The sequence below is a fragment of the Drosophila suzukii genome, chromosome 3 (assembly GCF_043229965.1).
Source record: "Drosophila suzukii chromosome 3, CBGP_Dsuzu_IsoJpt1.0, whole genome shotgun sequence".
Lineage (NCBI taxonomy): Eukaryota > Metazoa > Arthropoda > Insecta > Diptera > Drosophilidae > Drosophila > Drosophila suzukii.
In genome coordinates this window covers 65140659-65162305 of record NC_092082.1, presented here as the reverse complement: position 1 = coordinate 65162305, position 21647 = coordinate 65140659, and the positions used below count along the sequence as shown (strand labels likewise).

Below are 21647 nucleotides of genomic sequence, written 5' to 3'. Positions count from 1 at the left end.
AGTGTTGTATAATGTGTGAGTCACTCAAGAGAGTGTTTTCACAACCCGAAAGCAAAGTGCTTATTTCTAATGCACTTTAAGGAACCCACCCCTCAAAATAAAGTCGCGCACTTAGGAACTATATGTTTTTTGACACATCCCACATCCACTTGCAGGCATTATTCACATTTCTATTAATTCCCCGGCATCCCAACCGTAGATCTATAGGTATCTCTTATGCTCCGTGACGTTGACCACGAAAATACGTTGCCATGGGGCTTGCCAAACTAAATGAATTATTTTTTGTTTTAATATATTTTTCTCACTCATAAATATTAAATAAATCGCCTTCTGCCAGGTGTGTTTATGTTAGTTTTTGTTTCGCATTGGCGAGAATATTTATAGACCTTCAGAGTCAGCGTCTATTTTCGAGTGATTCGTTTTTGAAATTGTTTCGCATATGACACACGGCACTTCAAAAACACAAGAATTGACGAGCAACCAGAGCACGAATATTTTTTTGCTGACTACGCCGATGATCTCTAAATATACTGGGAGATATATTTTATTCGATATGGCTTTTCTAGTACGTTATTAATGTTTAATTTCGGGCGTTCAATGGTGCGAATAGATTTATGCCTTGTTGAAGTCTGCGACTATTTGTATACCGGATCGAATATGACTATAACACTGGGATAGAGAACATGTGGTTGTGTTGATTTTCGGTTCGCGGAAGACGAGTGCAAGGTTTTCCAGGGGGTTTGTTTACCTACTCGACCGCTTTGAGATGTTACAGAAAAGGCGATTGATTGATTAAATCAGGAAGTGACACATTCGATTGCTCTGGTAATGACACAATGTGCAATCAAATATACATGATATCTATTGCATTACGTGACTGGCATGCATTTAATGGGCAACTTATTGATTTCACATTACGAACTAAATTGTCCCACAATTCGGCGGGGGTTAGAATGGAACCGCATCGAAACGGAACCGTTTGGCCACAGACTGACAGTTTTGAGCGACTCACTGCCTAGTTTCATTCTAGCCACCGATTGTGAAGTCCAAATTGAACCATGGGGGGTTGTCTGAGAACTGGGAAGCAAACAAAAAATCAGGAAACGGAAGGACCTCAAGCTGGCTTTTCAATATTGTTGCGGTGGTATGGGTACCCTGCCCTTCGATAGTGGTGGAAAGTCTGTGTTTTAAAATCTACCCGCTGATGGGCGGGTGATAATTTATAATTTTTGTTCCTCTTGACTGTTTCAATTATGAGCGGTTGTCAAATGTCGAGGGAAAAAACTGGGAATTACACGTGCTGACTGCCTTATATGCATGCAATAAAACTACATTTTACCACACCCTCACACGGCTGAGGGTTTATTTTATGATCTTGCCTCCGTAAGTTAGCCGTTTGATGTGCATTTCATTTGGCCAGTTCCTCTTAAATAGCCATAAAACTCACATCGACAAATACGTTTTTCCTGGGGCAATTAATTTAACTCACCCGCTTCGTTGGCGAGTTCCTTTCCTTGAAAAAGCCGGGTCACCCGAGCAACAACACCTTATATGGGTGCGTGCGGGTTGTTGAGTTTTTAGCGAACCTCCGAGTCGCGTGTTGCCTGAATTTGACAAATTCTTGGGTGCGACACGTGTCGCCTTTTTATTCCTTTTTTCGGTGACTCTTGACGAAGGTCTCTAGATTTATCTTTCGGTACAGTTACAGAGCCGTAAATGTGTTTTAAAGGCATGCATATACCATCAATTTATTAATTATGGTTTTATTTTTGACGTTTATTTATTAATGTTGTCATTTAAATTCAATTTTACATTTTAAGTTAAGAGTTTTCTGATTTGAGAGTAACAGTATAAAGAAGATACAAAATACATACATTTACAAAGGGAATATGTATTTATAACATAGAAGAAAATTTGTCATTTTATATCTTTATCATATTTAACACTGTCGTTAGGAAACTGAAATTTACACATATTTCTGGTCTAATAGAGCTGTTATAATTTCAGTTAGTCTCACCCCTATTATAATACTCTTACGGCCTGCTCAACTGCCACTTGTTCAAATATTTGGCTGTTGACATTTTTGTTTTAATTTGATTTTTGAAACGGTTGAACTTACCCTGCTGTTTTTCTCTTGATGATCAATAGTGCGTACTAAATGGGTTTGCTTAGTGGCGTGTGCAAAGCTAAAAACGTTGCCTGGATCAATATTTGCACAATTCATTTGATTCCTTGAGTGCTGCACACACTGCCGGTTGTTGGTAAACTTCTTTTTAAATTTGTTTATGGGTTGAACGACCCGCCACTGTCGAGACTTAAAAGCATCACCTGTCTGAGCCCAGGGATTGCACTAATTAATGCATGTTAGGTGCTTTACGGTCGAGGGTCTGTTAATTATAGATACCAAAATCCTTGCCACAGTGACAAGGATATTTCACCAACCAGACATTTAATAGCCGCAATGGGGGCACTACTTTGAGCTGCATATTAAAATTACAGTAGAATTTCAAAGTGTTTAGTTACTCTTAAAATGAAACATTAAAAAAGAAAAATCTTTTAAATCGTTGAGGAAATAGTTTATAATAATGATATTAAATACATTCTTAAAATGTTTAAAATTACTTACATGGGTTACCATTAAGAGGAACATAAGAAAGGATCTTTGGAGTGCAGTAAGGTATGTAGTACATACTATGTACAGATCTCGAACCTTCGAAACTGTTCTGTTTAGAATGTTCGTGCTGCGGAGTTATGCCTGTAGTAAATTAATTTTCCAGCCGGCGACGAAGACGGCGCCATTGTTCCTTTGGCACCTTTCTGGTGATTCGATTACGTCCGCGATGTTGCAACGGCAACATTTGTGCCCACAGCCCAACCCAAAACCCCAATGACTCCCCCTTGGCTTTTGTTGGATTTGTTTGTTTTGTAAAACAGGCACGTTCACCTGCCCCCAGCCCCAGCCCCTCCCCCGCTGCCCCGTCGCCAGGTAAATGCCACTTAACGTTCATTTTTGCTTTTCTGCACCATGATTTTTTGGGCTTTTATTTGCATCGCAAATTATGCTCGGCATTCTGCTTCCTCTTCCCGCTCCAGCTGCAAACAATCTGCTTCTTCTTCTTGCACTTCTTTTATTTATTGCCAATTGCAAATGTCTGCGGTGGCGATTCCCCTCTCTCTCTCTCTGTGTCTCCTTCTCGCTCTCCTCTCCTGTAAACATTGCCTTACAATTCAATTATTTTTCATTTTCCTGTTTTGTCTTCTTGAATCGCTGTCTGGCAACTACAAAAACAACAACTACAGCTACAACAACAGCAGTGAGAGTAGAATTAACCTGCATGCAGCAATCGCCACCCACCCCCACCCCTAACTCACTGTCTCGCTCTCTCGTTGATGGGTATTGCATAAAGCACACACAACCAAATATCTATGTTGCAACGCTCTCTCGCTGCGCTCTCTCTCTCGTTGCTCTCTCAGTACGGAAACTGTTCTTGGGCAACACTTACTGGGAACAGTTTTAGTATAGCAAAGGTCGAAATTATAGCAACAACAAGAAATAGATGGAGCAAACAAATCTAGAAGCAATGTGGATACATAAGTAACTAAGCTTAAAAAATTAATTTACTTTACACACATTTTTATTACAAAATAACTTTAAAATTCTACATTAAAATTAACATTTAAAACAAAAGTTGAGCATGAAAAAATTCTGATCTTAATAAGAAAGTAAGTCCAATTCAAACTGTTCCCTGCAAAGGTCTTCGGTGTAAGCTTTGAAAATGATTTAACAAACCAATTAACTTCATAACCCATAAAAACAGCAACAACATAATTATGCCCGCAGCTCTAAATTTATAGCCGTGGCTTTATCCTTATTTAATGGGCCCCATAAAATCGAAGCACTATTACTGCATCGAATAACAGGTATTTTCCTGGCCCAGGAATTCCAGTTAGATTTCAGCTTCTACTAACTTGGTCAGTCTCCTTTTAATTTATTGTTCTTTGTCACATTTCTGTTTTGCTAAGCTTTTCTTTTGCCATCGCTCTTCCTGGTCATTACATTGTTGTTGCTGCTGCTGCGCTCTTTTTTATTACATCAACAGCATTACGACATGCAGTTGTTGTTGTTGTGTGCCTGCATTTGGATCCGAATCTGTATTTGTTGCCCGGAGAGAGAGAGTGAGAGGGAAAGAGATGAGTTAGTGGGCTGCTATCTGAAAGATTCACTTTTACACAGGAAAAAATAGTCAAATTAGTTAATATTTAGTAAGGAAGTTATCTTTGTTATGGATTTTATCAGATTTAGCATAACCTTTTATGTTGATAAATTCTGACAACCTTTTTTTGTAATATCCAATTAAAATGCAGTGGTTTGTTAAAAAATGTAATGAGAAGTGATATGTTTCTGTGTATTTTGGTTAAACCGTTGCACAGCCAACATTTTAGACGCCGAGATAGGATTGAATGGCTAGCGGAGGCCTTCAACAGTTATCGGTGGACTTCTGAATTTGAATAAATTTGCACCTGGCTAATTGTTCTCAAGTACCTTAATCCCACCCCCCAATGCTGACTGGGTAACGTTTTTCCAGTTAACTCTTGTGCCTCTGTTTGCTACTCTACTGCCGTGTATGTTTGTACGAACGAATGTTTATTTTTATGCTGTCCCCGTGTGTTCTTCTGTTTTTTTACCGTCTGCACACCGGTGTGTGCGTGCGAGTGTGCGTCTGGCCTACGTGCAGACATACACTCACACTGGCGCACGGGCAACAACAATACATACAGACGTTTCAATAATCCCCCACGGAAAACCGGCTGCCAACCAACAACAATAATGCAACGCGGCTCTCTGAGAGCGCGGCCCTCTCTGCTGGCGCGCTCTCTCCGGCTCTCTGCCGTGCAGTATAGCTTCTAAGCGCACGGATGAAAACTGGCGAGTTTATTCGAATTTCGAACTCCGTACGACCATGCAGCAACTATAGTCTCTGTAGATTACCTATGGCCATGCAGCACCGCCGACGCTGCAGCCTCCGTGCATGTGAACCAGAAATACAGTGGATAATTTGTTGATACTCGGTTAGCGTGCGGGTCTGTGTGTGTGCGTGTGGGTGACACCTCCGCTTTAATATTATTTTGTGTTTGTGAAAAAAATATTCACGTGGCCGCAGCTGCGTTCTCACATGGCTTTCCAACAAAAAATAACGCCAAGTTTCCATTTAAAAGAAATTAAGTTTCGCTGAGGAAAAAAGTTTAAACGTCGACTGTGTGTGCGCGAGAAAGGGATACGACACGATACAAGAAGTGAGAGAGGGAGCGAGAGAGTGAGCAGCCCAGTCGCCGCCACGCAAGTTATTCACCCCAACAACAACAACAACAACAAGAACGGGAGAGAGCGGTGGAGGTGGTTCTCACGTATGCGCCGTGATTTTGTGATTGTGTGTACGAGTGTGTGTGAGAGTGCGCGTGAATACAGGCAGCATACAAAATAATAATATTGAAAGCGATACAACAACAAAGGCCGTCGAAGAAGAAACATCCAAAAAGACTGAAGAACTGAGAGCCTGTCCAGTTAATTACAGAGCGCAAAGCGGAATCGGGTAGAGCCAAGAGACGGTGACAGAGAGAGGGCAACGGGAACGGCAACGGCAACCTGGCTCTCTCGCAAAGAAGACGGGGGCGAGGAGCGGCCAAAATGATGATGATGGACACCATGGACACCTCGCAGTCGCAGTCGCAGCCGATGGACGTGGCTCCGGCCGTCGCGGTGGCAGCCACATCGGGCGCCGCTCTGGTGGACTTCACCGCCGCCATGGTGAGCATGGCGGCCACCGCTGAGGCCGAGTCCGCCGAGAGCAACAACAACCACATCGACATGGCCGAGTACAAGGAGCATCGAAAGAACAAGAAGAAGAAGCGCGAGAAGAGGGAGCGGGAGGGCAAGGAGCACCGGCACCACAAGCACCGGGATCGGGAGCACCGCGAGCACCGCCGTCATCGGGATCGGGACAGGGAGCGGGAGCGGGAGCGGGATCGGGAGGCCGCGGGTTCGCACCACCACCACCCACCGCACCACCACCCCAACAACAGCCAGCACTCGACCTCCGCCTCGTCGTCGCCCTCGTCCGCCTCCACCACGCCCTCGGCCACCATCGAGTATGTGGGCGGCTCCGCCTCCGCCTCGCCCTCCTATCTGGGCGGAGGGGCGACGGGGACGGGAGGAGCGGTAGGAGCCACCACCACATATCCGCACAATTTAAAAATACGCTTCCTGCTTTCCGGGGTAAGAATCTGACTTTTCCTCGGTCCACAAGACACTTTTCCACTCTCCCCTCAAATTGGAAAACGCGGCACCAGTCATATCCGTGCATCCAAACATCTGTCCCTGCCAATCCCTCGAATCTATTTTCGGAAGTCCATGGAAGCTGTCTGGTTTGTCAACTAGGAAATGGTTGCAAACTCAGAAGTATCTCTGAATGAATGTTCTAAAAGAATGTTATGTCTGTTTCAATGATTCGTTTTCTTGGTATTGTAAAGGTCTGGTACCGGGCACTACGTGTCCCACCTTTCAAAACTGCAACATTTAAAATTATTTAAGTAAAGGAATTGACAGTACATGAAGTCTCTGTATACATAAGTGACTTGTTCAAATATGTTTATTAAAAACGGGTGCAAAATCAGGAAGGTTAAGATTGTTATTCTAGGCAAATTATTGTTATAAAAAGTAAATTCTAATAGTTTGAAAAAAGGCATTCACTGGTAGAATGAATCTCATGTTCCCAAACTACTGAGACTCTGCTTATTAAGAACTTTATTGAACAAAATATGTTCTCAGAAGAACTGATCCCTTTGATATGTGATATTTGATCCCTTTCCTTTTAGTTTTACTCTTAGAAATGGATCCGTTTTTTACTCCATTTTTTCTTATTTTACTTATAAAGATTGATTGCCCTTTGTTTCCCATGATGCCAGGATATTGATCCGGCCATTAGGGATTCTTTTTTAAATTCCCTCCATTGCCTCGATAATGTATTCCTTTATGGATCCTTTATTGGGAAGCAACCCCCATTACGTTGCTGTTCGATTGCCAATGTCTTTGACACTCCATCAATAATTTAACCGCATTTTCAACGTGCAGAAAGCAACGTGCAGCATGCACCTGCAACTGTGGGACCGAGCCACCTGCCACGAATGCTGGAAGACAAAAGGAGTGCTGAGAGGGAAGACACCTTCAATTACGCCGGGTTCCGCCCCTAGCCGCCTTTCTTCCACTCCAATTGGCCTAAAACGCATATATCAGAGTTGTGACACATGGTGCTCGAATATTGATTAGTGTAAGTGCCATTAAGGGCGGCATCTACTTCTGCTCCCCCTCCTGCTGTTTCCAGGACTACGTGACCAGCCAGAAGAGGGGATTCCGGCAGACAGCTGTTCGCCTTATCCTTTCCGAATCCCCTTTAGAGTGCAAAAACTTATCCCGCAAACAAGTCGGCTTCGCTGGCTGCCTGAGCATATCCCTGGGATATCGCCCCATTGTATCCTGTGCTCGGTCGGCCCAGGTTGCTTCCTTCTTCTGGCCTTGTGCAGCACAACAAACATGCCACATTTGCGCCTAGTTTACGACAGCTGCCGAGCATCTTACTCGCTCCCTCGTGGCTATATCTTGGGCTCGTTCCTGGGAGCTACCCTTACTTTTTTGTGTTTCTGCTGGCTGTTGCTTCCTGGCGGCTGATTGATCCTTGCTTCGATCTTGTTACAGCTGCTGCCTAAGTTGCCGGTTCTCAGTTCTCAGTTCCCAGGTATGCGGGCCGTTGTCCTGTCTTGGGATCTGTGTTTACCCACCTTTCCTTTTTGCTGTCATCTTGTTTTTTTTGCTTGCCTCAACGTTTGCTCTAATTGTTATTTTACTTGGCAAGCATTTCGCTCAGAGGATTAGGCCTTAAAGAATAAATGTTTTTCTCTTCTTTTCTTTTCGACCCTACACTAGGATTGATGAATATTTCAAAATTCGCTTAGTAATCCTTAAAAAACACTTAACGCGTCTTCTTAAAACTGTTTTATTTTCTATCACTTCAAAAAATCAAAATGTAAGCATGATACTTCGTTCTTCTCTTGTATGCATATGCCTTGAAGACTGCATAATTTTTTAATGGTTTGTTATTCAAAGGCCGTGTAAAGATTCTGGGTTTAGATTATCTATGTCTTATGTTTCTAGGTGGTGGAAGCAATCCATATTGACACTCGATAACCATCTATTAAACTGCAAAGTGCCACCCGATTTATTAACAGCTTATCGAGAAGATTCTGTGATGTTTTTGAAGCGCAAAAAAAATAGGGATTCCCAAACTTAATTTACGGATGCTCAGTTAAGCGCTTTATTCAAACAAAAGGCACTTACCAAAATCACATCCTATGTTCCCTTTGATCACCCAATTATCCCCTAGATAAGTAGATATTTGTAGTTTCCCTTTTGCCAGACATTCCTTACTCCGTTTTGAGCCTTAATTCAATAAGGGATATACCAGACGCTTAGTTTATTTCCTGGAATCCGAGCAATTCCTTTGATTTTGCTTTCTACCAGCTACCGGCCCTCTTGGCATTTGCCAAAAATAACGCTCAATTCAATTTAAATATTTCTATCGTTTATTTGACGACGTGTTTGTTGTTTGCCTGAATGTTTTCTTCGCGTTTGCGGAATTCTTTCCGCAAAGGGGACAAGGACAACCCTTTTATACGACCATTAACCCACAGCCATTGTTTGCTAGAAATAGAGAGGGACATCGCGGAAGGGCAGGAGTGAGCACACACACATCCAAACTCAGACACGCTAATACAATATTTATAGTTGGTGTTTTACTTCCGGCTGTCTCGGCCTGGCTCCTTTTATTGAATTGAATTTGTCGCACAATGGAAATAAAATTGAAATGTGTCCAGGAAGCGATTCCCGAATGCAAAGCACGCTCAAGTTGTCGAAAAAAAAATATTTGTGTGGCATAGGGGTTGATTTGCTATCCTGATTCCGCGTCTGCTTCAGGCCATTAGCTGCAGCAACAGGATAATCACAATTGCGGCAGCTGGCTGTCAGCGGACCACAAAAAAGGGGGTTAGAAAACGAAGCGGGAAGCTTTCAAAAGCGTACAGAACTTGACCATGAAAAAGGATTAACTTATTTTTCAATTACAAAACATATCGCAAGCAACCAAAAATGTAATTTGGCTTACAGTAGAAATTCATTAAAGTGTACATCTTTCATGCAAATCATTCTGTTCTTAAATTGATTAAATTTGAATAATTTTGAAGCAAAGGAACTAGAAATAGTTGATCAGAAAAAAAGATTACTTGTTTGTTAAATGTTGAAGACATGTTTCGAACAGGAAAAATGTTCTTAAAACCTTAAAATATCTGTTAGTATCTTCGGAAAAAGCAAGTATTACAATACACCTACGATTGTAACTCGATGTTTTATGTGGCAGATGGTGAATTGAGTTGTTCTGGGCAATTGACGGTCCTTTTCTTCCTGACCTGAATCTAATGAGGCATGAAGGTGTTTTTGTCGGTTTTGGAAATTCGACACCAGAGTTTTCGGAGCAACAGGCCCGCGCTGCCACCGTTTTGTTGAGAAATCCCAATCGATTGGGACTTCCAATTGGGAAAACCATCCATCAGGTGGCAACGCTGTTCTTAGGCTTTTCTTTTTGTCTGTTTTTTTTGTCTACGTGACCAAACTACATTGTATGTGTTTGTTATGTTGCACCCCCAACCCCGATATTAAGCAACAACAACAACAAAAGCGAGGAAGTCGGATGGGAAAAGAGAGGTAGAGAGCGATGGAGAGGCAGCTAGAAAAAGAGAGAGAGCGGGTGGTGAAATGAGCGGAGTTGGAGTTGCTCTCCCAATCGGTAGGCCTTGCTCTTTATTGTTTTTTGTGCATTCGCTGCATGTAACATTTGTTGCCCCACACAAACCAATATATAAATATACACTTAGTATATATAATTGAGCTGCATATGGCAGCATATGTCGACTCAAAACCACAAAAATACAACCGTAACAACAACAACAACGAGAAAAACTCGCCCAGCATTGCAGCAACATTTGTTGCAGCTGCAGTCTGGGTGTCTTGCATTCTTTAAAAACTCTGACTCACGTACTTGTTTCGATGTCTTTTTTTTGTGCAGCAACATCAGCGATAAGAGTTTTTGAGTTGCATTAATGTGGCAGCCTTTTTTTTTATCTATATGGAACACATACGTTGTGGATTTCTCCCTCTCTTTCTTCCATCCACCCGCTGCATTTGCAGCGACAACAACAATGGGCTGCTGTGATTGCTGGCTCAGTTTAGCAGCTTTACAGCTTAACAGCCTGTTATTGGCCTGTTAACCGAGCTGCGCTCTCTGCTGCCTTCCTGTGTTTTGTGTGTTTGTTATTCTTCTGCCTCGATGGTGATGGTGTTGTAAACATGTGTTTACATGGCTCACCACCAACCGGATGTTGCTAATGACCGCAAAGCTAAAAAGCAAATCAGACGAGGAACAAACACCATTATTCACACCGATATGACTAGCACTCTTGGAAAGCTCAAACACAGATTTTGGGAATGTTTTTTAATATCTTTTAAAGATCCTCTACCGATGATCCATGTTTAGGGCGATTTTATGCAAAAAAGGGGTCCTTATATGGAAAATATTATACGGGGAAGAAAAGTAGCTTAGGAAGGTGAACAAACAATAAATTAAACAAAAAAAATGGAATTAAAATTCATACTCTGTAGCAAAACTTTAAAAAAGTAAAAGTTCAATGAATGAAATTTAGTTGATGATGCATAAATGTTTTGTTTTTATGGAAAATATAGATTGACAAAGTTTGTTTTATACAACGTTCATACAAGCTGTTTATTTTTACAAACTCATTAAGAAACAAAATTAGAAATGAATCTAAAAGTTGTTATACTTTCATAACATTTTGAGCAAAAAGAGCACAGTACTCATTTTAATAAAAAATCCTATGAAACAAAAATCTTTATTCAATATTTTTTTCGTAACATTTTGTTCGTTTTCTTTCGCTGCCTTTTTTATTGAAGTAAGTTTCATGACTTACCCTAAATAATCAAGTAATGGCTTGTTACCCAAAGGAGTTGAGTAATTATATATCAGATTTATCCCAAACATGATGACTGTAGGAAATTCCAGCTATGACGTCAATATATGAGTAATTTCTTCACTTATTTTCTTTATCAAAGTATTAGTTTCTTGAATATAAAACCTGATTATCTGTCAGTGTACTTACACCACTTATACTAAACCTATAACAAAGGCGTTCAACTGTTTGATAAAGTCTTCCTCTTTGATTGTGTAATACGAAATATAAACTTGAGCCAACTACATGCTAGTTGCTAGTTGTTATCATTTGCTTAGGTTTTTATCAGCTAGTTTCATATACTTGTGAATCACAAACCAAACATTCACATACTAATTTACCACTTCCTGCGTTCTTGTCGCTTGCAGCAACGTACCGAACTCAGCCCGCCGACCCACCAAACATCCGCCACCGCCGAAGTAAATGCACCTCTGGCCAGCTCCACGAGTGCGTCCATTGCGGTAACGGCGAGTGCGACAGCGGCCTCAGTCCCTCCGGCAACGGGCAGCACTACCTCAGGCTCCACCTCCAGCGGCAATGCAGGCTCAACCTCCAGCGGCAGCAGTACCGGAGGATCGGCGACCGGAGGAGCACCATCCGTCGCGGGATCTGGCGGCTATCCAAAGACAGAGTCGAGCAAGTCGAGTGGCTCAGGAAGTACAGGCGGTGGCAGCAGCAGCAGTACCAGCGGCAGCAAGCACGGCAGCAACATCAAGGACATCAGCAGCAGTAGCAGCAGTCAGCAGCCGACGACTGGGAGCAGCAGCAATGCACCCAGCCTGTATGTGTCTGTGCCGCTGTCCACGGCCAATGTACCTGGAATCAATCTGCCCACCAGCAGCAGTAGCAGTAACACCACCAGCGGTGAGTTTCTAGCTAATATTGGGTATACAAGAAATAGCAGAAAAGAGTTTAAGAGAGATATGCAGAAGCAAAGTGACTGTTTTTGAGATTGACCAAGAGTTTCACCTACATTACACTACGGTTACATGAATAGCTTATAACTTTAATCAATTGTCCGATATTTTTCATTTAGATGGGTATTGACAAAACAAACATTACCTAACGCCTTAATAAAATCTGCACCTAACAATTTTTTTTAGGTAGGTACTCCTAAACAAATAAATATCCTATTTAAACTTTTACAAAATCTTAAAAAATTTGGCCAACAAATAGATTTTAGAGCTATGGCTTACACACTTTTTAACGAATAAATATACATATTATTTTGATTTGGTATCAAAATAGTATTTTTACAAGATTAAAAGTATTAGCATTACAACTTGTAATTTACAAGAATTAAACAGGGATTCATTCACAGCAATTGTTTGCCTTACTAGATGATTAACTTTATGTTTAGATTTATGCACATCATGGATTTAATTGAATGATGGTTTGGAATTTTCGTAATCAATTCTAATAATTGCATTTATTTTCTTGCAGAATCCCATTCAGCTTCATCGCGTGGAAGTAGCGCCCAATCGCAGCAGAGCAATCTACCGCCCATGGGTGGATCAACTGGAGCGTTTCACGGTGGTGCGAGCAGCGGTGGACCCAGCGGTGGCTCCTCGTCGGTCATCCAGCACCAGAGCGGCAAGTCATCGCCGGCCTTGGGCACCCTAGTCAGCGGGAACAGTGGTGGCAGTATAATCTCCGCCAGTGGCGTCCCACTAGCCAGCGGCAACCTCACTGCCACGACCACGGAGAGCGGGAACTTGAAGATCAGCTTTGAGAAGCAAACGACCAGAGTGCAGCAGTTGCAGGAGCAGGAGGCGCCACCGGCACGACGGAGCAGGTATGCGGAAGCTGTTCGTCTGGAAGTCAGCACCCCGACTGACTTTATAATTTCATATTTGTTGCCTGTGCTTGCTCGTGGTTTTAGTTTATACTTGATCGTAGATTTATATTTTCAAATCCTTTTTAAAGCGTTTTTGTTGTTGTGTTGCTCTGCGTGTGTAGATTGTGAAACGTCCTAAGTTTATCATTCGATGAAATTTCATTTTGTATAATTTCAAAGAAATCGTAAATGGTACTTCAGAAAAGTGTAAAGTAAACGTTAGTGGTTGGATTCTTAAAAGATTCTTATGCTTAGTTATGATAATTTTCCCTGATTTAAGACGTTTAATTGTGTCAATTCCGATTTCTTACAAAATTATCCGATTTGAATTCCCTTTCATTTAGTTTTTACCTTTCACAGCTAAGGCTGAATTAGACACAATACACTTCATTTCATTATTTCGTTCAATTGATTTTCGGACCCAGCGAAGTTGAAAAACTCAAAGTAAAAAAGCGCGATCTATAAAAACCACTCTTTTTCTCTTTATCTCTCTCTCTCGTTTGCTTAATGTCTTCCCACACTATACACGATATGATCACCCAACCACCCACCCGTCACACGTAGATCGCGCTCCGGTGAGAGTGGCAGTAGTCACCACCATGCCCACCACCACCACCATCACCCCACCCACCACAATAGCCATCACCAACAAAATCCACAGCAGCAGCAACAATTACACCAACAGCAGCCACAGAACGCGTCATCACAGCAGCCACATGCGCTGCACTCCTCCACCAACTCGTCCTCATCCTCCACCACATCTACCTCCTCGTCCTCCCTGGCTGGTGGCTCTGCCTCCGCCTCAGTCACAGCCACATCCTCCTCCAATTCCAAGGGTCCCTCGAGATCGGGCAAAAAGCGTGGGGCTGCGCAGAGTAAGAATGAGGGAACTTCGGTGGCGACAACGGCAGCACCAGCACCAGTTGCCGCCACACCAGCCGAGAAGCAGAGTCGCCACAGTTCGCCCCACTACAGTGCCACGCCCACCCCGCCACCGTCGACTGCGCCACCACCGGTGGTCTCCTCGCCGGTGGTGATGTTGCAATCCCTGTCGTCGTCCTCGGTCGATTCCCCGCCAGTAACAGTGGCTGCAGCGACTGCAACTAATCGCAACACGCGCAACAACAGTAGCAGTAGCAACACCAATCACAATGGCGAGCCGACGTCCTCGTCCTGTTCGTCCACTTCGTCCTCCTCCTCGAGTGGCGGCTCCAGTGGTGTGGCCAATGTGGTTAATCTGCTAGACTCGCCGGTTAATATGTCAGCATCCGGAAACTATCGCGGCAGCAGCAATTCCACCAGCACTGTGTTGCCGCCGAGCAGCAACGGCAGCAGCCAAGCCAAGCCCCTGAACAAGAAAATGTTGCGTGCGCAGCAAACGCAGCTGTATCAGCAACAACAGCAGCAGCAACAACAACAACAGCAGCAGCAGCAGTATGCACCCCCCGCTAGATCCAACTCCCCCACAAATCTTAGCTCAGCCTCAGCTTCCAACTCCGCTAGCTTTACGCACTTGCAACAACAGCAACAGCAACAACCACAGCAGCAACATGAAGATCTAGAGATATTGCAATTCACTAATACTAATACCACTCCCTCTTCCAATACGCCCACGTCGAAACCCAACAACAGAACGCCCGATCTCAGCACGGCCAGCAACTCATCGTCATCAGCATCTGCAGTGCCCGCAACAACAACAACTCCTTTGGTCATGCTGAGCAACCAGTTGCCACTTAACTCGATGGCGGGTGGTAGCTCTTCCGGCGGCCTCAAGTTCACCTACGAGAGTCAGACGCAGCTGGACGTGCCCATGATGCCTGTGAGCGCCATAAAGGACTCGCCACCCAGCTCGCCCGGCTCAGAGATTGGATCGGCCATGCATTCGGCGACGGCAGCATCCGGTTCCCTGACCGCCGCAGCTCCAACATCGGCGGCGGCTCAGCCTGGAAATGTCCGGAAACGTGGACGCAAGGCAAAGGACTCGACGATAGCAGCAGCGGCGGCGGCGGCGGCTGCGGCAGCAGCAGCAGCAGCTATCAACAATGCTCAACAGGATCTCAAGGATGTGCGCATACTGCAGAATGGGGTGGCCAGTGGCTCGAGCAATCCAGCCAGCAGCACTCCCACGCCCCCAGCCACGCCTGCTGCCTCCACGACTGCCAGTTCAGCCAGTTCGATTATCACGCACACGGCTGCCCATATGTTGGGCAACCAGATCAACCCAAACAGCAGCGTGGCCCAGAAGCTGTCCGAGCAGTTGCACATGGAGGTGCAGGATCACTCGATCTACACTTCCGACTCCATGAGCTCGCAGTATACCGGAGTTCCGTTCCCCGGCAAGCAGGTGAGGAGCAGTATGCATTTAATAAGCTACAATATTAGTGATTCTTTTTGTCCAAGTCTGTGCAATTAATGATTTCAGAAAGATCACTAGTCACTCGCTCTTTAAAGTCTTTATAAATAGCCTGAGGTAGATTGATTGCCTAATAAAAGCTAACTAATTTGTTCTTTGGCTTTCAGCGCAATTCGAGCATTGTCCCAAGTAACGCGGCACCAGCTCCAAATCCGCTGCAGTCGATGTTCAGCGGTGGTATGAACGGCAACATGCCCATTCCGCAGAGTCTGGAGCAGCTGCTCGAGCGCCAGTGGGAGCAGGGCTCGCAGTTTCTCATGGAGCAGGCGCAGCACTTTGACAGTGAGTATGAGTCGCATATCGGGAGCTTACTGCGGTCTTCGGAAACTAACACTTGGTATTTCTGTTGCAGTTGCCTCGCTGCTTAATTGCCTGCACCAGCTGCAGAGCGAGAACCTCCGGCTGGAGGAGCACGTGACCAGCCTGATAGCGCGACGAGATCACCTGCTGGCGGTCAATGCGCGCCTGCAGATCCCGCTGAACAGCATTACAAGTGGTGCCAAGGCCGAGGCGCACGGTAAGTAGAGAAGGCGCCTATTCTCTATTGTTCTTGGTGTCGGCACTCGCTCGCTCCCACCACGTGGCACTGGAGGAGCCCCACATCCACCCACTTACACAGCCATTGCTCACAGACCAAATTTTGCGTTTAGTTTTTCGTACTTACAATTTTTTGTTTGGTGTTCGTTGTACATACAAATGGAATTCGAGTCCAGTTCGTGTCGTAGTCTTAAGCGACTTATGTTAAGTTAACAACTAAACTGGTTACAAGTGGTCATCTTTATAAACAAAATATGTACATAATATACACACCCACATTCTGTCAATGAAATTCTGTTTGACAAACTTAAGCAGTGATGGTACAAATTACTTATTGCATTTATCGGCCACATTGACAGCTCGTCACTTTTTTAATACGGAATGCCTCTCTATCTTTATCATTAGTCCATCCCCCGATTAGAATACTTTTCCTTAATTTAGACTTTTAAGTTAGTCATATGTATTTACGGTTAAATACAAAACCTAATTATACTTACTCTTGTATCGAAAAATTACTTCCTTGGCCAAGTTAACAGTTAAGTTCTTTTGATATCTGAAAGCTTTTATTTTTCGATTTTATTTATTTTAAAAATGAATAAAATGTTTAATTATTAAACACAAAAACGAACACAACTTCTAAATTTATTTCATTAAGTTTTCATGATTTGCACCTAGAGTTTTAAATGGCTGCTAGGCCAGAGAAGGCATTGGGTTGAAGGTTAACTCTGGGTTAAGTGCTGTACTTTTAGTTAAGCCTAAGTTTCTTGTGTTGCTGTATGTTGCATGCAGTGAAGAAAGCCCACACACCCGCACACATATTTGAACACAACCCAACCACACCCCCTCACCAATCACAAACTAATACCGCACAAACACACAAATTTCGTGGAGATGGAACAGCTACAACGGGGTACTCACAATCTAACAAAATGCTTACAGCCGCCATATCAACAACGGCAGCTCCAACAACCACCACAACAACCTCAACAACAACAGCAACATCAACTTGTACAACTTCTGTCATTTCCACACTAGCTTCCAGCAGCAACAGCGGCAGCAGCAGCATCGGACTCGGCAGCAACATCAGCGCCCTAAATGCGGCCACAACAATCGCAGCAGCGGTTTCGCTGGCCACCACTGCCATCAATACCACCATCCCGACGATGGCCAACAGTCGACCCACGGTGGCAGCGGCAAGTTCCACCGGAGTAGTGTTGGACTATCGCGGACCAGGTGCCACAAGTAACAGCAGTGGCAGCAACAGCACCAGTGGCAACAATGCAACAAGCAACAGCGTGAACAGCAGCAACAGTAACCCTGCGACCTCTTCGAATGCCAGCGGGCCCGCTGCAACATCGATGTCCATCTCCGGCATGAACATGACCAGTGCAGCCAATTTGGGAATGAGGTGAGTTTTGTCCCCTCAGACAGAAAAATATTGGCTATACAGCTGTGTTTTTAACAACATATTGGCCAAATGACGTAGAAGGAGCTACTATTTGTAAAGTTTTATTGTTATTAGTTACCTCCAGCGATTAACAAAAATTTGAATTAGCTATTGTAGCTAATGAGTAGTTAGTGACGAGTAATCGACTGCAGTTTAAAAACCTACTTCAGGTTATAACTGCCCAACGGAAGTGGTTAACTGTAAAAGGAGAGCAAACAGATTCCGGCCAAATCGGAGTAGCTTTAACGGGTTTAGAAATACAGAGAACCGATATTACTACTTTCGAAAAAATCGTTTACCTTTTTTAAGTTTTGGCGCTACCATACATTTTTTACAGCTTCCCTGTGTCATAAAATCATAATTTAAGTGTTGCAACAGCGTTGAACAAGTATTTAAAAGCCACATTTGCCCTTTTTGTTATTAGCAATATCCATTCAATAACCATTTAATCCATTCCACCCACCATCAAAATTCTTCTCTTCGAGGAAGAAACGCACTATCACAAGCGATTCGTATTTGTTTGCGTATATATGGTCGTAGCCTTCCGCAGAGAAAAACTTTAAGTTTATCCATGTAAAGATTTTATTAAATTTATTTTCTTAATATTCTATATTTCCAGACACGTTTCGGCCCATTCGTACAACAACGCCGGAAACAGCAACAGCAGCGTTGGGACCTTGAATGCCAACAGCGCCGTCAACAGCAACAGCTTGCATCACCAGCATCCGTCGCAGCTGCAGCAGCAACAGGCACAACACCAGTCGCATCCTTCGCAGCAGCAGCAACAGCAGCAGCACGCGCAACAAGTGCAGCAGCATCTGCACCAGTCGCACCACACCAGCGCTGCTGTGGCAGCCGCCCACATGCTGGGCGTGGGAATGGGCCTGGGCGCTGGAGGTGGGTCTGCTGCTGGCATTGGACGAGGTGGGTCAGCGACAGCCATGGCTGCAACAGCAGCAACAACCACAACTACTTTTACGACCACAGCGGGCACGGGCATGGGTCAGCAGCACCACCACCCACACCCACACCAACATCCTAGCATTCAGATTCAAGTGGGTGGCGGCGGCGTTGGCGTTGACGGTTTAAGTAGCACCTCCTCCTCCTATGCGGTGCACCACGCGGCTCTCTACAGCACGCATCACCAGGTAGTAGAGTGCGTGCGAACGAGTTCCTGTGTGTGTGTCAGTGTGATTGTGGGTGCATGTCCTTGCCACATGAGAATCCATAATCCATATGCCAGTGCCTGTTATTCGTGCATTCTCACCTTTTCATTTTGTGTCAGCTCCATGTCTCATCTACGCACCACTCACTACCCACCAATCATTCAATCAGCCAATCAATCGGAAAAGCCCAAGAAATTTGTAAAACACACACGCCTCGATTTCGAATTCATCTGCTTTTGCGGCCATCTAGTTCATTGTTAATATCCCATTGCTGTTGGCAGATAACCCCGAAATTGTTTGTTGTTTTTGTGTGTCAGGCTGAAAGCGAACCCATGTGGTTGAATAAATACTCCCAAAACCAACTTAACATCGTCAATCCTGTTAAGTCCCTACTCAATGATGAATTTCTACTTTCAGTCCCAACTAAGGCGCGACGATAACATCGCCAAAACTAGCTGAAAGTCGTACCGTGAGCAAGTGCTTCAGCAGCCGCAGCAGCTGAAGAAAAAGCAATCCGTGAGCAAACGAGGAGGACGTCACAACAGCAGCAGCAGCAGTAGCAGCAATCATGGCAATAAAAAACTGGCCCAGCAAAGCAAACACGTCAAGCTGAAGACGGCGCAGCTTGGCTTTCAGCAGCTGATCGACAAAAATGATGATGATGTAGGTGTTAGAAGTTCTACTTTTATTGTTTGTGCAAACACTGACCCAATTCTCTTACTACAGCTCAGCAGCCATAGCAGCTCTTCCACCTTTTCGTCCTCCTCGCAGCAGCAGTCTTCGGTGGACTACGAGGCGGAGGACGAGAACGAGGACAAACAACGCAGGCCACTGCACAAGAACGAGAACGACAGCTTGCTGCATGTACAGAATTTTCTCAAGTGCTTTGGGCCCAATGCCTACGCATCGGCAAAGGCACCTCCTCCTGCAACCGCTACAAAATCATTAGCCTTCGTCAAGTCGCCGGGTGAAGGAGCAGAGCTGCGTGCCTGGCGCCAGAATTATTGCCCCCCAATCAATACAGTTCAAGTAGCCACCACAACAGCAACATCGCAGGCCACAGCGACAACCTTAGCGGATAGCACTGCCGCAAATACACCAATGTTTCAAGCCCAGTCAAGTGCAAACCACAAACCAACCAAGTTTCAAATTAACACCAAGTTTCTGCGCAAACCACGCAACAAACTGTTGAAAATGCTGCCAACAGCAACGGCGACTTCAGCGGCAACCGCTCCCAAGCAACAGGAGCAACTGCAGCAGCCGCAGCTGTTCAACGATGATTCCAACGCCAAATTCAAAGACTTTTCAATCGACTCGCTATTGAATAAGTAAACGTAAAGCACTAGCGGATTAGCAGTTACACCCTAGCCTTATTATTTGTAGCATAATTAAACAAGTACCAGCAGAGCCCAAGTCGCGTTCCTAGTTCCCCTCCCAACAAAGCCACCACAGATTTTGTTTAGCCAATCGAGTACCCATAACATGAACATAGCAACAACGTATTATAACTATAATTAGGTTGTTTATTTATTACATGCATATTGTTTAACTAATGGCGCAATTCATAACTAGCGTAAGAATGTAAATATCTACTTAAATACGAGATAATAAACCACAAACAGATGTGCTAGAATTTAAATTGTGCGGGCAGTGTGACTATGGTAAATGCTTGGGTGGATTCGGAGTTCTGGATGGGCAGTCAGTTCTGCTCCGGTGGCAAAGAGGAGTCCAGGGCAGCGCGCACGCGCATCAGCATCTCCTTTCGAATGACGTCGGGAACCAAAGCGCGAGCCTATTTAGATGAAATGTGGGTTAATGAGGTGCCCACAGGAGTTCACATTAACCTACATGAGGGACTATCTCGGCAGCCAGCTGATCGTGGGTCAAGTTGGACACACCGCGCTCCTCGATGGTGTGGCGTATCATATCCTCGATGTCCTTGCGCCAACCGCACTCCGACAGCCGCTTCTGCAGCAGGTCCTTCAATCTGTTGGGGTACCAGTAGATAACCAGAGTTTATTGCAATCGAATCCTCGTATAAAGTAAGGCACTTACGCGACGCTATCGCGGCTGGTTAATTTGACATCATCTCCACGATCGGCATCTGTTCCTGTTTCCTTGCTGTTTGGCATAGTTTCAGAGGTATATTTCAACAGTTCTATGTTTCCTATATTTTATTACAAATTTTAAGCGCGAGACGTAGGAATTTTTTTGGAAACCCAACGCAGTGTTTTGACGATGAACTTATAGTTTGGAACTTGAATAGTTGGAACTAGTTCCGAATTGGACGAACGGACGTGATTGCTGGTCACGGTTCCGCCTTCGAATTAACCATTGTTTTCAATGAAAATGGACATTGTACATTTTTGGATGTTGTACAGATATAGGATCCTTTAGGTGGAATACCAACCTATCATATAAAACATGCAACCAAATCATAATATATAATATTGAAGATAATACTTTGCAAATCCAATAATTAAAACTTTAAAGGATGTCTAATGAGCACCAAATTTAAGTTAACCCCCCTTTTTTGAAATGTTTCCCTATTAATCCCAGTAACCTTTGATCCCGTGACAGATATCTGAAATATGTACTTCGTGCTGCGTGACAGTGACTGAACGAAATCCCATCTCTAGATATTTATGTTTTTTGTTTTGATTTGCTAATTCTGCAATGGACTTGCTGCGAGAATTCGACATAAAGCACGAACTTAGCTTTGATGGCCTTGAACAGGAGCAGGTGGGTAATATATTGGGCCCAGTGGACTCCTGCCCACGGCCCATGGGTTCTCCAATCTGGAACCAAAGCCTTCTTCGAGATAAGAAGTCGGAACTCCACCTGTCGGTTTATTGATTTTAGTGACGCATCCTTGCAGTTCACGCCGATTACCCGTTCGCGATGCGCCACTCCGGATGTAACTACTCCGGCCACCTATGCCCACATCGCCGATCTCAAACAGAGGCTGTCCAGCGGACAGTACACGCTACGCGACAAGCGCGGTAGGAGCAAGGTGTGGCAGCTGTTCGCCGTGATTGTGGACGAGAACGGAGATGACATCGAGAACTTCGTGGCCTGCCGCAACTGCTACAATGTCCACAAGTTCCATTTGAGCACATC

At 44.4% G+C, this 21647-nt stretch overlaps 2 protein-coding genes across 14 annotated transcripts in view; one reads left to right on the top strand and one right to left on the bottom strand.

Annotated features, from left to right (window-relative positions):
• Positions 1 to 20166, top strand: part of Alh (coiled coil domain containing protein Alhambra) — a 31733-nt gene extending 11567 nt beyond the window's left edge. For 2 of the 13 annotated variants that reach the window (XM_070996213.1, XM_070996212.1), the window contains exons 6-10: positions 11496 to 11991; positions 12571 to 12922; positions 14597 to 15308; positions 15485 to 15659; positions 15730 to 16410. In XM_070996213.1, coding sequence (XP_070852314.1) covers positions 11496 to 11991; positions 12571 to 12922; positions 14597 to 15308; positions 15485 to 15659; positions 15730 to 15902 — 1908 coding nt within the window. In that variant the 3' untranslated portion in view covers positions 15903 to 16410. Of the gene's footprint in view, positions 1 to 4933; positions 6275 to 11495; positions 11992 to 12570; positions 12923 to 13528; positions 15309 to 15484; positions 15660 to 15729; positions 16411 to 16853; positions 17323 to 17980; positions 18518 to 18944; positions 19191 to 19253 lie in introns of those variants that run through there. The other 11 variants (XM_017068133.4, XM_017068132.4, XM_070996209.1 and 8 more) reach the window with 11 other exon arrangements.
• On the bottom strand, positions 20030 to 20782 carry e(y)2b (enhancer of yellow 2b). The gene is made up of 3 exons (XM_017068139.4): positions 20583 to 20782; positions 20376 to 20514; positions 20030 to 20319 (listed from the first exon to the last, which is right to left on the bottom strand). The coding sequence occupies exons 1-3, from the start codon at positions 20657 to 20659 to the stop codon at positions 20227 to 20229; spliced, it is 309 nt and encodes a 102-aa protein (XP_016923628.1). The 5' UTR covers positions 20660 to 20782; the 3' UTR covers positions 20030 to 20226.
• Between the last annotated feature and the right edge of the window lie 865 nt (positions 20783 to 21647).